This window comes from Chlamydomonas reinhardtii, chromosome 13, assembly GCF_000002595.2.
Source record: "Chlamydomonas reinhardtii strain CC-503 cw92 mt+ chromosome 13, whole genome shotgun sequence".
NCBI classification, from domain to species: Eukaryota; Viridiplantae; Chlorophyta; class Chlorophyceae; order Chlamydomonadales; family Chlamydomonadaceae; genus Chlamydomonas; species Chlamydomonas reinhardtii.
This window is the reverse complement of record NC_057016.1, coordinates 3,515,340-3,527,539: the sequence shown is the minus strand read 5'-3', so window position 1 is coordinate 3,527,539 and position 12,200 is coordinate 3,515,340. Positions and strand designations below refer to the sequence as shown.

The following is a 12,200-nucleotide window of genomic DNA, read 5'->3' as shown; positions in this document are numbered from 1 at the left end:
AACCACCTGGGAGTAGGTGGTTCCATTCCAAGCTTCACCAGGCCCCCCATATGCCACGCTCTTGTCCTCGGTCTTGTGCATTGGGTTCGGTGTAGTTTGGGCCGGTATCTACAACCTCCCCCCGCCCCTAGCCCCACCTTGATGAGCGGCGGGATCCTCCTGGGCTCCAGCTCCGCCAGCTGCTGCCGCCCGCCTTCCACCAGCTCCGCCACCAGCGGCTGCAGCAGCTCCAGCGTGTCGGTGCGCTCGGGGCCAGGCGAGGAGGGGACCTGCGGCGTGTGTGCATGTGTGTGTGTGTGTGCATGTGTGTGTGTGTGTGTGTGTGTGTCAGGGGGAGTGCTTTTCCATTCCCATAGCGAGACCCACAGGTGAGCCGCATGTGGAAGGCGCGTGTTATAGTTGCGTGCGGGTGTTGCGTGTGGGAGGCGCGTGTATGTGCGGGGAGCGTGTGCGAGGATCGAAACCAACGTGGGGTGTGTGACCCGCCAGCTGTCCAGCCTGGCTCCGTGTCTGTCTGGTAACTACCGTGCCCTAGCATTGCCCGCACCTTGGACGCCAACCAGTCCACCAGTGTCACGAGGTCGTGTGGCGGCGACGCCGCGCCGCCGCCGCCGCCCACCTCCACGTCCCACGCCGCCGCCGCCGCCATCGCAGCCAGCGTCGGCGGACCCGTCGTGAAAGCAGACGACGGCTGAGACGCCGCCGCGGCCGCCGCCGCGGCGGCGGCGCTTCCGCCGTTACCGTTTGCGGCACCGTTGCTAAGTCCACCATTGCCGGCGGCGGAGCCGCTGCTGCCGCCGTTGCCGTTGGCGGTTGTGGCGGTTGTGGAGGAGGAGATGCCTGGGCCGTTGCCGGAGGCGATGATGCGGGAGGCGGCGCGCGGCGGGCAGCCGCTTACGTTGGCGCTGGCCCGCGCCGCCAGTCCTCCGGAGGGGTGGCCGGCGTAGGTGGAGAAGAGCTGTCGCAGCAGCTTTGACAGCAGGCGCGTCTCCTCCCAGCCGCGGCCCTGAGGGTTGCGGGTGGGTTACGGTGTTGGAGGCGGTGGGGTCACAGTCATGACTAGCTAAGGATGTGGTAGGGGGTACGAGCGTTGCGCTGTGCGGCGGTGTACGTGGGTGGGTGAAGCAGGGGAGACGCGCATGAAAGGACACGCGTACAGCAGCCTGAAACCCAATCCATCCCGCGGAGAGGAGCCTGGCCGGTCCAATGGCCTCCGCCATGCGGTCTCCCCCCCCCCCGGCTCCCTGCCTGTGCTTCGCTCGTTTTCGTTGGTTTTGTTTTAGTTTGGGCGGGTATCTACAAATACCCCCCACACACACACACACCTACACACACACACACACACACACACACACACGAACACATTGTATTGTACCTTTCAAATGGGCCGGGTGCGCGGAGCTGGGGTAGTTTGGGCGACCTGGCGGACTGGGCGACGACGAGCTCAACTTCAACACCTTCGTCGCCCTGTTCCCGCTGGTCTCGGTACCAGCCCCGCGCTATTTGTCTCTTAAGCCCGCGTCACAGGTCCGGGACCCCGTCCGGTGCCCGCGATGCATGCGCGATATGCCCATCGGTACCGCTCGGTCACCTTCTGCGACCACCTGATGGCTCTGGTGGCTCTGGCGGACGGCGGACCTCGTCACGGAGTACGGCCAGGTCGCCGAGGCGTACGGCGCGGCACTACCCGCGACACGTCGCGGCGCGAGTTTGCACTATCAGGGGGGTAACTGGATTCTGGGGGGTGGGGGATGGGGGGCTTGTCACGAACAGCCGACGCGGCCACTGCGGCCGCGAGCGTGCCTAGCCTCGGTGCCGCCGTGGAGTGGGGAGCGGGAGGCCAGCTCCCGCCAGCCCACGGCGCACACACGTCACACGCACACACACACCAGCTTGACACGCATCTGGAAACGCTGCAACCGCCGCCCGCCACGTCCCCCATGCAGCCTCGACCCCGTTTAGTCGCAGTGCCACCGCTAACTCGCCCTCTTCCAATAGTGTTATTGTACTTAGTGGGCGGGATTTGGGACGCGTGATACCTAGCTTGTCTGCTGCACGCCGCCTCTCTTATCGCCGTTGCCATTCACATGCCCGTGACACTTCCTCGCTGCCGCCCTATGCCCATGCTTCCACCTTTGCCTATAGGTGAGCTCGACTACGACCAGCGGGCGGGAATCCGGGAATTAGGCGTGCTGGGTCAACGTTGTTTAGCGCGCCCAGGGTGCGGAGCATGGACGCATACAGGTGCATCGCGGGGTCAGGCCGAATGGTCGCCCGTGGGGTTCCAGGCTTATCGCGGGTAAGTATGACTACCTGGGTCACGACAGTCACGCGACGCTCGGTAAAATGGTGGGTATCGGTAAGTAACTCCGTCGCGTCATTGGGCGGGCTTTCGTTTCGTTTTTTAACACACGGACACACACCTACACACACACGCGCGCGTGCGCGGCTCACCCGCAGCACCAGCTCCACCGCGAGCACCAGTGTGGCGGGACTCACGCCGGCCAGGTGGCTCCTGGGGGGGGAGGGCGACACGATGACGTGTGTGTGTGTGTGTGTGTATGTGTGTGTGTGTGTGTGTGTATGTGTGGGCAGGCTGGGGTGAGCGAGGCTGGTGGCGTTGGTGTCGTTGCAGTAGATCAATCTTGGGGGCGGGGTTTGGTGAGGGTGTTGGTGGTGTGGGGGTGGGTGTGCCAAGATTTGTGGGAGGCAGGGGTGCGCACGTGGCGACCAGCAGGCGCGGGAGTACGGGTGCTTGGTGTCATGCCGGCCGCTTCCGCACCTGCCCCCTGCACAAACATGTCCCCTGCACCACCATGCCCCCTGCACCACCAGGGCTAGTACGTTCTCTTACTTGCTCCACTAGCTCCGCAGCCCTGTGCCACCCGGTCCGTCCCTTCCGCACCCTTCAATCCTCCCCCCCCTCCCCACACGCGCGCAGCTTTCCTCCTCGGCATAACAACACGCTGCTATGCTGCTGTTCCTGGCTACGCCTCCACTCCTTCAACAATCATGATTGTAACACCCCCCCACACACACACACGCAATCCTGCCCCCACCTGCAGCTGGCCAGGTGGTCCAGGCATATGCCCAGCCATTTGGTCCGGAAGGGGCTGCGCATGTCCCACAGCAGCGCCGCGAACACGCACAGCTGGTGCGCGTTGAGCAGCGAGCGGCCCTCGTCGTAGCGCCGCTCGATGGCCTCCACAACCACCTGCAGAGTGCAGGCGAGGAGGAGAGGGAGGGCGAGGCGGGGGGCGAGGTTAGGGCGGGGGAATTGCACTCAAGATGGTTTAAAAGTGAAGGGGTGAGTAGCCGTCCATGGGGAACGGAGTCATTGAATCACAAGTTTGAGGTGCGGGAGAAATGTGTAGGTAGGGAACAGAAGCGGGGCATAAATGCCGCTGCCACAGCCGGAGAGGGGCAGGCGGTAAAGCGAACCCACCAAGGGGGAGGAAGGGTGGTTGTGGGCAGCACACGGTGACAGGCGTGTGTGGGCAACGCTGCAGCCGTTTGCCCCGTCACGTTCCTCCCTGCCTCCCTGCCTCCCTTCCGCCCTGCACCACCCGCCCTGCCTTCCTCAACGCCCCTCCACTCCTTCCCTCCTCAACGCCCCTCCACTCCTTCCCTCCTCAACGCCCCTCCACTCCTTCCCTCCCCAACGCCCCCCCCCTCACCAGCACTCGCGTGTCCAGCGGCTCCATCGCCTTGTTCACGATGAAGGCGCTGATGCAGCCCAGGATGCAGCTCTGGGGAGGGGGTGGTGGTGGAAGGAGCAGGCGGGCGGTCAGGGGAGGAGGAGGAGGAGCAGGCGGAGAGGAGGGGACAGGATGGGGATCAGGGGACGACAGGAATAGGTCGTGGGGATAGGTGGAGGGCAGGGGGTGGCCTTCCGGCCTGGCGGCCTGGCGGCTGAGCCGTTTCGGGCCTGCGCTGCTCCCCACTGCTCACCGCTAGCAACGCACTGGAACAGCCAACACCCAACAGCCAACACACGGTATCCTTCCTCACCGTACAAGCCTCCCGTATAAAGCTGCACACACACATTCACGCAATGTGCGGCTCCTTAACACAGACACGCCATCCTCCTTCCCAACACACACACCCGCCCCGCCCCGCCCCGCCCCGCCCCGCGCCGGCCCGCCCCGCCCCGCCCCGCCCCGCCCCGCCTCGCCCTGCCCCGCCCCCCCCCCCCAGCACCCCGCCCACCATGCGTCCGAAGTCGGGTGTGCAGGCCAGCGGGTCCCTCAGCGCCGCGTGCAGGTCCTCCAGCCACATGTCGTCAACCATGAACCTGTGGGGGGCGTGTGAGGGATCCGGGTGCCGTCAATCATGTAGGCTAATCACCCAATGAAAACACGCCAGCCCGCCCGCCCGCCAGCCCGCCCGCCCCGCCCTTAGGCTTGTTTGGGCTAGCCCTGCTCCTCCCCCCCAGCCATGCCGCACCCTGTCATTGCTGTCACCCACCTGAAGCGGCGCGCCAGGCCCTGCAACGCGTGCCACTGGGTGCGTGTCACCTCCCCCGTGTGGTCCACGGCTTGGCGGAACACGGCCTGCGGGTGTGCGTTCATGTGTGGCAGGATAGGGGAATCGGGGTGTGCGTGAGAGTGGGCCAACGCACACACGAAAAGCTACCCTCGCCCCCCCGTCCCTGCTCTCCCCCCCCCACACCCGCACCTGCAGCAGCGCCACCTGCGGCAGGTAGCCGTGGTCGTACAGCGCGAATATGGTGTTGAGCGCCGGCGTCAGCACCTGCCAGGAGTGAGACCGCGCGCGCGTGTGTTTATTACCACACACAACAGTTAGCCGTGTTCATGATGCGCAAGGAAAATGCAGGTATTGTTTGCAGGCGCAGCATGCGGAGCAGCAACTCCAAACACGCATAAGCGCCACGCTCTCACACACACGGCACACGGATGCCGATGGTGACACTCACGACAGCACCGGTGTGTGAGACCCACCTGGAACCCGCCGCCCACATCGCTCCCCGCCGGCCGCCGCCGGCCCGCGTAGGGCCCCAGCCCGGCAAACGCGCCGCTGCTACTGCTCTTGCTGCTGCCGTTGCCGTTGTGGCCGTTGCCACCGCCGTTGCTGCTGTGGTTGAGGATCCGCAGCAGCCGCTCCTGAACCGCGTCCGCGCGCTCCCTGAGGCAGGCACAACAAAACACACGTATGACAAAGCACGACATTAGGAAAGCACGGAAGGGCGTGTAGGTCGCTGACCACGTCCGCGCCTCGTTGAGGCAAGACTTGGCCATCATAGCCATGTTCTTACACCCCTACCTACGCGGCGTCCGCTTTCGCCAATGGACTACGCGCCCACACGGTTGCACCTAGCGCCTGGGCAAACATGCGTGTGGACGGTGTTATGTCACCAACTCCGCAGGTTGTCCGTGGATCCCGCCGGATCGCTCGCCACCCGGACCCCGTCACCCCCGCCCCCTCCCCGCCCCGCCGCACCTTGTGAGGCACTTGCCGCTAACCGCCGAGGCGCAGCACAGCGCCTCCAGCTGCTCGGCGTCCATGCGCCGCACGTACATGGACATGTCGCGAACCAGCCGGCAGCGGAAGTCCTGCGGACGTTGCGAGTGCGGGCGAGCATGCGAGCGCGGGCACGTGGTGATGCCGTACACGGTACAGGTACACAGAGGGGCTGGCCGGGACAAACAGGGCACGGCGTGGTGTGGAGGGTGGCGCCGCATGTGCCCCGCGCCGCCCCACACAGCCTCCCGACACACCGCCGCACCACTCCCCGCCCCAGCCCTCACACTGTCCTATACACACACTCCACAGATCCCACACACATCAGTCCTGCCAGTAATGGTTTATCTTGGGATTGGAATGAACTACCCCCCTCCACTTGCTTAACTTGGTTTGGCTGGTTCAGTTTGAGTTGGTATTTACAACCCCCCCCCTCACCCCCTCACCCACCCACACACCCCCACACCCCCACACACACACCCTCACACACACCTACACACACTCACACACCCCTACACACACGCACACACACCTGCATCTCCTGCAGGTCCGACTCGTCCTGCCGCAGGTGGTAGAAGTCCTGGAGCTGTGTGTGTGTGTGTGGGGGGGGGGGGGGGGCAGGGGCCGCAGGACGACGACACGTGGCCACCTTGTTAGCTGTAGTCTTAGCGTTGTTTCAGTCGGCTCGTCCTGCGCCCTGTTACGTCTTAAACAAGGTATCCCGTATCACAACTCCCCCGGCCTCTGTCTTGAGGCTCCGGGCTTAAATTGACAGTGCCCACTACGCGTGCTGACCTGTAGCAGGAACGCATACGTGTCGTCAAGGCCCAGCAGACCCGGCGCCGACCGGTCCCGCCGCCCGGCCGGCGCACCACCATCGACGGAGGCGACGGGCGAGGCGCCCGCGGCGGCGGCGGCGGCCACGGCAGCTGCCGTCACATCCATACTCATTGAGGCGTTGGTGCTGCTGCTACTGCCGCTGTAGTTGTTGCCGCCAGCAGTGGCGCTGGCGCCGCCGCCGCCGCTGTGCATGGCGGCGGCGACCTGCGCCGCCATGGCAGCGGCGGCTGCCGCCGCCGCCGCCTCAGCCTCCGCCCTCAACAAGTTGTCGTACATGGTTCGCATCTGCCTCCAGCTGGCAACCCAGCGCAGCTGCTCCCACAGCACGGAGCACTCGCCGCCCTCACAGAACCCCGCGAAGTAGCCGGGGGAGGCGTTGGCCCCGCCGGCTGTGGAGGGGGAGCCGGGGCGTGCCGCAGCTGCGGCGGCTGCGGAGGGGGAGGAGGACGAGGGCGCGGGGGCGGAGGCGGAGGCCACTGCACGCGTGATGGTGCTGAGGCGCCGGCGCGCGGGCGCGGGCCATCGCGCCTGGCTGGGCCGTCTGCTGCCGCTAGCGTGCTTGAAGAAGACGCTACTAGAGCTGAAGCTGCGGCATGAGGTGGAGGGCGCGGAAGAAGAGCATTCCGCTGCGACGCCGAGGGGGCTCGGGGCCAGCCATGTCGGCCCGTGTGGCCGCAAGCCGCCCGCTGGAAGAACTCCCAGCGGCCCAGACGACGCAACCTGCAGTTTGGTTTGTAATTATCAGTGCTGGGGTGCCGACAACAAACGTTGCCCTGGGAAATATACTAGCGAATGTTCTGCCGCTCAAGGCCTTCGCACGCCGCGCTTAAAACTTGTATGCGGCCAGCCAGATAAGAAAACGCAGAAAGCCGATGTCAAGACGCCCAATAGGCGTTGCCGGGCCACTACTTATTAGCAACGTTCCCTTTCCGCCAGCACGTGGCACGCTCAGGCTTGCTCAAGCGCTCTTAAGCGCCAGAACTGAGCTATGATACCATGCTCTGACATGTCAGACGCTTCTGTGACTCGCGCGACCGCGCTGACGCAAGCTGGAGCGACGACGCGTGAAATTACCTGGCCCTGACTCCTTTGCCCACAGCCAATTCGGTGTGTTGTAGAGCTCATGAAATACAGATCGCAGATGCTTATCTGCTACGCAAAAGTTGCGCCAAACGCTTACAGAAAGACGAAGTACACCCAATTTAGCGGAAACAAGCGTGTATACTGCTGTGCCTGTGCGATTTAGGTGTAAAATGTTAGCAGTTATCTGCACATGAAGCAAATCTGGCGTGGACGGGGCGAGGCGTGGCCGGTTCAGCCAAAACGTGTTTGGATCCTGGGGCGGACAAAGTTGGCTGCCCATGATTCAAGCACACTTGAACACTCTCGAGAGGTGTTGATGTAAGGTTTTGCTATCAGTAGCCAACGTGTTCACTGCGCCTAGTTCCAACCGCAGGCGGAGCATACATGGCCGGCAAAAACCACGCCAGCCCTGATCGGAAAGTAGTACGGTCCAGTGCCCACTTACGCCCATCAAAATTCCTATGCAAAAGAGCGTTGCGCGCGAATGCGTACGTGACGATGCATGATCCAGCCGGCTTCAGAGTGCCGAAGGGTGCCGACAGCTGACAGCCCCGGCCAGCCCTAGCACTTCGCTCGCTCCTTCCGGCAGTCCCCCCTCACCACCTCGTGTCACGTCCAGCCTGTCTGCCTGTGTCCGGCCACATGCCCCTCTATGCAAGGTGCAGCAACGCCGGCCCACGACGCTGCCCCAAGTCGCCTGCAATAGCCAACCAACAGCCCGCAACTGAGGCCAGCACCTGGGCAGCCCTGGTACCGCCCTCCAGCGCTACTTGCCCGGTACCGTACGGCACGCGAATGCCCTACCACTGCCCACTACCCTCCGCCTTTGCCCTCCGCCAGGGCATGGCGCCGTGCCCCTGCTCCTGCCCCCGGCTTGAGTGCCGTCACGGACACACCACGTGGTCGCACACCCAGTCCCCATCCCCTAAATGTCCATGTGCATGCACCCGTACCCTAATCCTCATTATCATCACTGCCCCCCTTCCCCTCCTCCACCTCATCCGCCTCATCTAGCTCTTCCTCATTCAAATCATCGTCGCTGCCGCTGTCGCCATCACTACCACCATCCGAGCCGTCGCTCTCCACCAGGGCACGGAAGTCACCGACGAAGCCGCCGGGCCCAGGCTAGTAGAGGCCGCCTCCACCGCCACCTCCACCTCTAGCTTCAGGTACAGCGGCTCTGGTCGCCAGCGCCCACAGCTGCTTCACGCCAGCATCCAGCGCCAGCAGCCGCTCCAGCTGCACCAACACGTCACCCTGACCCTCACCCTCACCCGCACCCTCGCGCAAGCGATCAGCAGCACCGCCTGCCGCCGCCGCCGCTGCCGAGGCCCGAGCGGAGGACAGGGCAGGCCTAGCCCCCGCCCCAACACCCTGGCCGCCGTCGGCCGCAGCTGGAGGTGCGCCGCCGCCGCCGGCCCCTGTCCCCGTCGTGGCGGCGGCCTGGTCCCAAAGCTCCGTGAGGACCTGCGGCAGCATGTCGGTGCAGGGCCAGGGGCACGCGTCGCGGGTTGCGGTTACGATGCACATACATACACACACACAGTCACACTCACAAACATGATGTGGTGGACGGATGCACGTGTTCGCATATGCCGTTGCCGCACGCAGCTCGTGAGGCCTAATCTGGTTCATCTCCATTTGCACCGGCATCACGGACCCGCCAGAGATGCCGTGCCACGTGGGCCGCACGGGCTGCAAGGGCCACATGGAGGCCGCACGCGCTGTCCTAGGCTTTGCAACCCAACCCTGCACCACCAGCTGCATGCTCGTGTCCGCGCATGGCCCCCTCGCCCCGCCTCCCCCCTCCCCCTCGCCCTAGCTTGGTTTGGTTTAGGGCTGGGCTGGTAATCACACCCCCTCGCCTTCCCCATCCCCGGCCCCTGCCCCCGCGCCTGCACCACACCGCACCTGCAGTACTGCGTCGGCCAGGGCGGAGTCCGCACCAGGCACGAAGTCCCTCCCACCGCCCGGCCAGCGCCCCACATGCGCGGCCAGGACCACGGCCTCCACCGCAGCCGCCGGGGCGCCGCCAGCACCACCACAGCCGCCTGCGCCGCCACTTGCGCCGCCACCTGCGCCGCCACCTGCGCCGCCGCCTGCGCCGCCGCCTGCGCCGCCACCTGCGCCGCCACCTGCGCCGCCACTTGCGCCGCCACCTGCGCCGCCACTTGCGCCGCCACCTGCGCCGCCATCTGCGCCGCCACTTGCGCCGCCACCTGCGCCGCCATCTGCGCCGCCGCCAGGCCCGACGTCTTCGCCAATCCGGGCCGCCGCCGACCGCAGCAGCGCAACCAGCTCGGCCGCGGCTTCTTCGTCGCAGCCACTCAGCAGGATCGCATCCACGGCCGGCATGCAGGCATGCGGCGCCAGCGTATCCAGGCACTCACACGCGGCCTCCAGCGCCTCCCCTTCGTCGCCACTGGCAGCCCCCGCGTCAGCAGCCGCCGCACCGCCGCCGCCACCACCAGCCACCTGCCCATCAGCGCCCTTCCTGCGCTTGCGGAGCGGCTCTTGCTCCTCCTCCTCCTTCCCCTGCGGCTGCTGCGGCTGCTGGTCGGCAGCGGCAGCCGATGCCGGGTCGAGGTGCCGCGACAGCGCCGAATGCAGCCAGTGGTCCCACAGGGGCCGGTCGCAATAGCCGTAGTAGTCAGGAGACGGGCCACGCGGGAAGGCCCCGCGGACCAGGACCAGGTTCCGCTCGCACTCCGGGCCGCCGCTTCCCTCGCTGTCGTCGCTGTCTGCTCCATCGTCGCCATAATCGGAGCTGCCTTCATCGTCAGAATCATCGCCATCATCGGAGCTGTCTTCGTCGTCAGAATCATCGCCATCATCGGAGCTGTCTTCGTCGTCAGAAGCCTCCGGCGCCCACCCCGGCGCCGGTCGGCTGCTGTGCTTGTCCGCTGCGCCCACAGCGCTTCCGGGTTGTGGCGGCGGCGGCTCCTCCTCCGCCGCCGCGTTTGCTGGCGGCGCCGCCTGCTCCTCCACGACCGCCTCCGCCCACAGCCGCCCCACCGCCTCCCGCAGCACCGCCTCGGCATTGGCGGTGCCCAGCTGCAGCGGCGGCAGCCCCGGCGGCCGCGGCTGCCTCAGCGGCCGGTGCACCGCCAGCGGCAGGAGCTGGCCCGCAACGCCGCCGCCACTGCCGCCGCCACCGCCGCCGCCACTGCCGCCGTCGCCGCCGCCACCTGCTGGCGCCGGCCCCTCGCGACACTGCCAGTAGCCGTGGTGCAACTGGATGACGTACGGCATGTTCAGCAGCCGCGCCGCCGCCACCGCCAGCGCCGGGTCCGCGCCTGCGAACGCGTCATCGTCGTTTGCGCGGCGGTCCATCTCCATGGACAGGCGCCCCACCTCCACTCGCCCGCACCGCGCCAGCAGCTGCGTCACCGATGCACGCGGCCGCTGGAAGCGCGCTGTCGTGCAGTCGTACAGCAGCACCTCCCTCACGACCAGCTCCGGAATGAGCCGCTGCTTCGTGCCCTCGTCCGCCGCAGCCAGCAACACGACCGAAAGCCGGCGAAGGAACGCGGTCTGCGGCGTGTCGCGCGGTGGCGGCCCGATGAGCACTCGCCGGATGCCCCAGCCGCCGTCCCTGCGCCGCGCCGCCGCGCCGCCGCCACGTCCCAGCGCTGAGGCTCCCGTCACCGCACCGCCGCCGCCGCTGCTGCCACCGTTGCCGCTGCCGTTGCCGCCTGCCGCCGCCGCCGGCACCGTAGCGCCCTCCTGCTGCTCCCCCAACTCCCCGAGCTCCAATTCCAGCCATGGGCCGGAAGCGTCGTGCGCGCACTGCAGGCTGAGGCGGCGCAGGGCCCGGTGCGGCCGGCAGCCGGCCAGCAGCTGCGGCAGCGGCAGCTGTTTCAAGTTGGCTCTGGTGGGATGGGCGCACATCAGCTCGATCCGCTGCAGGCTAGGGATGGCCAGCAGCGATTGCACGGAGCTCGGCAGCAACTCGTCGCCTGCGTTGTCCATAACAAATTCAAACGCTGGATCCAGCAGCACGGTCAGCTCGCGAAGCTGCGGGCAGCTGGCCGCCAGCGCGTCCACGCCCGCGAGGTTGCCGGGGCGGTGCAGCGTGATGGCCAGGCGTTGCAGACTGGAGCAGCTGCCGGCGATGGCGCGAAAGACGCGCAACTGGCGCGAGAGTCGGCTTCGTGGTGCTTCGGCGCGCACGTGATCGGGGCAGCGCAGCTCCAGCTCTTGCAGGTTGGGGACGTGGCGGCGCACCGCCTCCGCGACATGCGTGAAATCCACTTTATGGTAGCCCGACCCTCGGTAGCACGCGTTGTAGAAGCTCCTGATGGCGATACTACGCAGACCCTGTCCAGAGACCGATGCAATCTTTGCAATTACGGAGCCGGCGAGGCGGCTGTCAGTGGCCGTCGGGGGCAGGTGGAGTTGGAGGCGGGTGCACGCCGGGAAGCGGGTCAGCAATGCCGACTGGGACAAGTTGGCCACCTTCTCTGGGTTGAGCAACAGTCGCACTTCTCGCATGGTGCTGTCACATACGTCTCGCATCTCGCTGCAGACGAGCCGACAGCGAGTGGCGAGGCTGCGCCGGGAGAAGGTTGATGTGCCCAGGATGGTTGCGCGCGCGTCCCCCGGCAGCACCCGCAACAGCTCTGTGAAGCTAACACTGTTCTCCATATTATGTTATGTAGCGGCAGCCCACGAAGGATGAAAAAGACAAGGGAAGCTTGCGAACAGGTGCGAGCTGGCGCTGACCACGTTCTTGAGTAGTATTTGTCAAAATCGTGGGTGTGCTTCTTAAGTACTAACAGGTTAGCAGAAAGAAG

The 12,200-nt window shown here is 66.2% G+C and overlaps 2 protein-coding genes across 2 annotated transcripts in view; both read right to left on the bottom strand.

Moving 5' to 3' along the window:
• The window catches only part of CHLRE_13g588000v5 (uncharacterized protein), a 10,922-nt gene extending 3,362 nt beyond the window's left edge, over positions 1 to 7,560 (bottom strand). Inside the window, exons 1-13 of the mRNA XM_043069704.1 lie at positions 6,966 to 7,560; positions 6,277 to 6,907; positions 6,014 to 6,067; positions 5,461 to 5,573; positions 4,962 to 5,145; positions 4,678 to 4,752; positions 4,468 to 4,553; positions 4,210 to 4,294; positions 3,678 to 3,749; positions 3,060 to 3,214; positions 2,455 to 2,515; positions 548 to 1,006; positions 138 to 269 (exon numbers count right to left, since the gene is read on the bottom strand). Coding sequence (XP_042917679.1) covers positions 138 to 269; positions 548 to 1,006; positions 2,455 to 2,515; positions 3,060 to 3,214; positions 3,678 to 3,749; positions 4,210 to 4,294; positions 4,468 to 4,553; positions 4,678 to 4,752; positions 4,962 to 5,145; positions 5,461 to 5,573; positions 6,014 to 6,067; positions 6,277 to 6,907; positions 6,966 to 6,979 — 2,121 coding nt within the window. The 5' untranslated portion in view covers positions 6,980 to 7,560. The remainder of the gene's footprint in view (positions 1 to 137; positions 270 to 547; positions 1,007 to 2,454; positions 2,516 to 3,059; positions 3,215 to 3,677; positions 3,750 to 4,209; positions 4,295 to 4,467; positions 4,554 to 4,677; positions 4,753 to 4,961; positions 5,146 to 5,460; positions 5,574 to 6,013; positions 6,068 to 6,276; positions 6,908 to 6,965) is intronic.
• Positions 7,561 to 7,668: 108 nt separating this feature from the next.
• CHLRE_13g587950v5 (uncharacterized protein) lies at positions 7,669 to 12,200 on the bottom strand. Its single transcript, XM_043069703.1, has 2 exons — positions 9,316 to 12,200; positions 7,669 to 8,871 (listed from the first exon to the last, which is right to left on the bottom strand). Exons 1-2 carry the CDS (start codon positions 11,896 to 11,898, stop codon positions 8,530 to 8,532), a joined length of 2,925 nt encoding a protein of 974 aa, XP_042917678.1. The 5' UTR covers positions 11,899 to 12,200; the 3' UTR covers positions 7,669 to 8,529.

Bases quoted from the DNA above. Each gene is read 5' to 3' on its own strand.
- CHLRE_13g587950v5 (XM_043069703.1), bottom strand. From the start codon at position 11,898: ATGCGAGAAGTGCGACTGTTGCTCAACCCAGAGAAGGTGGCCAACTTG. The intron at 8,872-9,315 runs GTGCGGTGTGGT...ATGCTGCCGCAG, and splicing joins TGGCCGACGCAGTACTGCAG to GTCCTCACGGAGCTTTGGGA.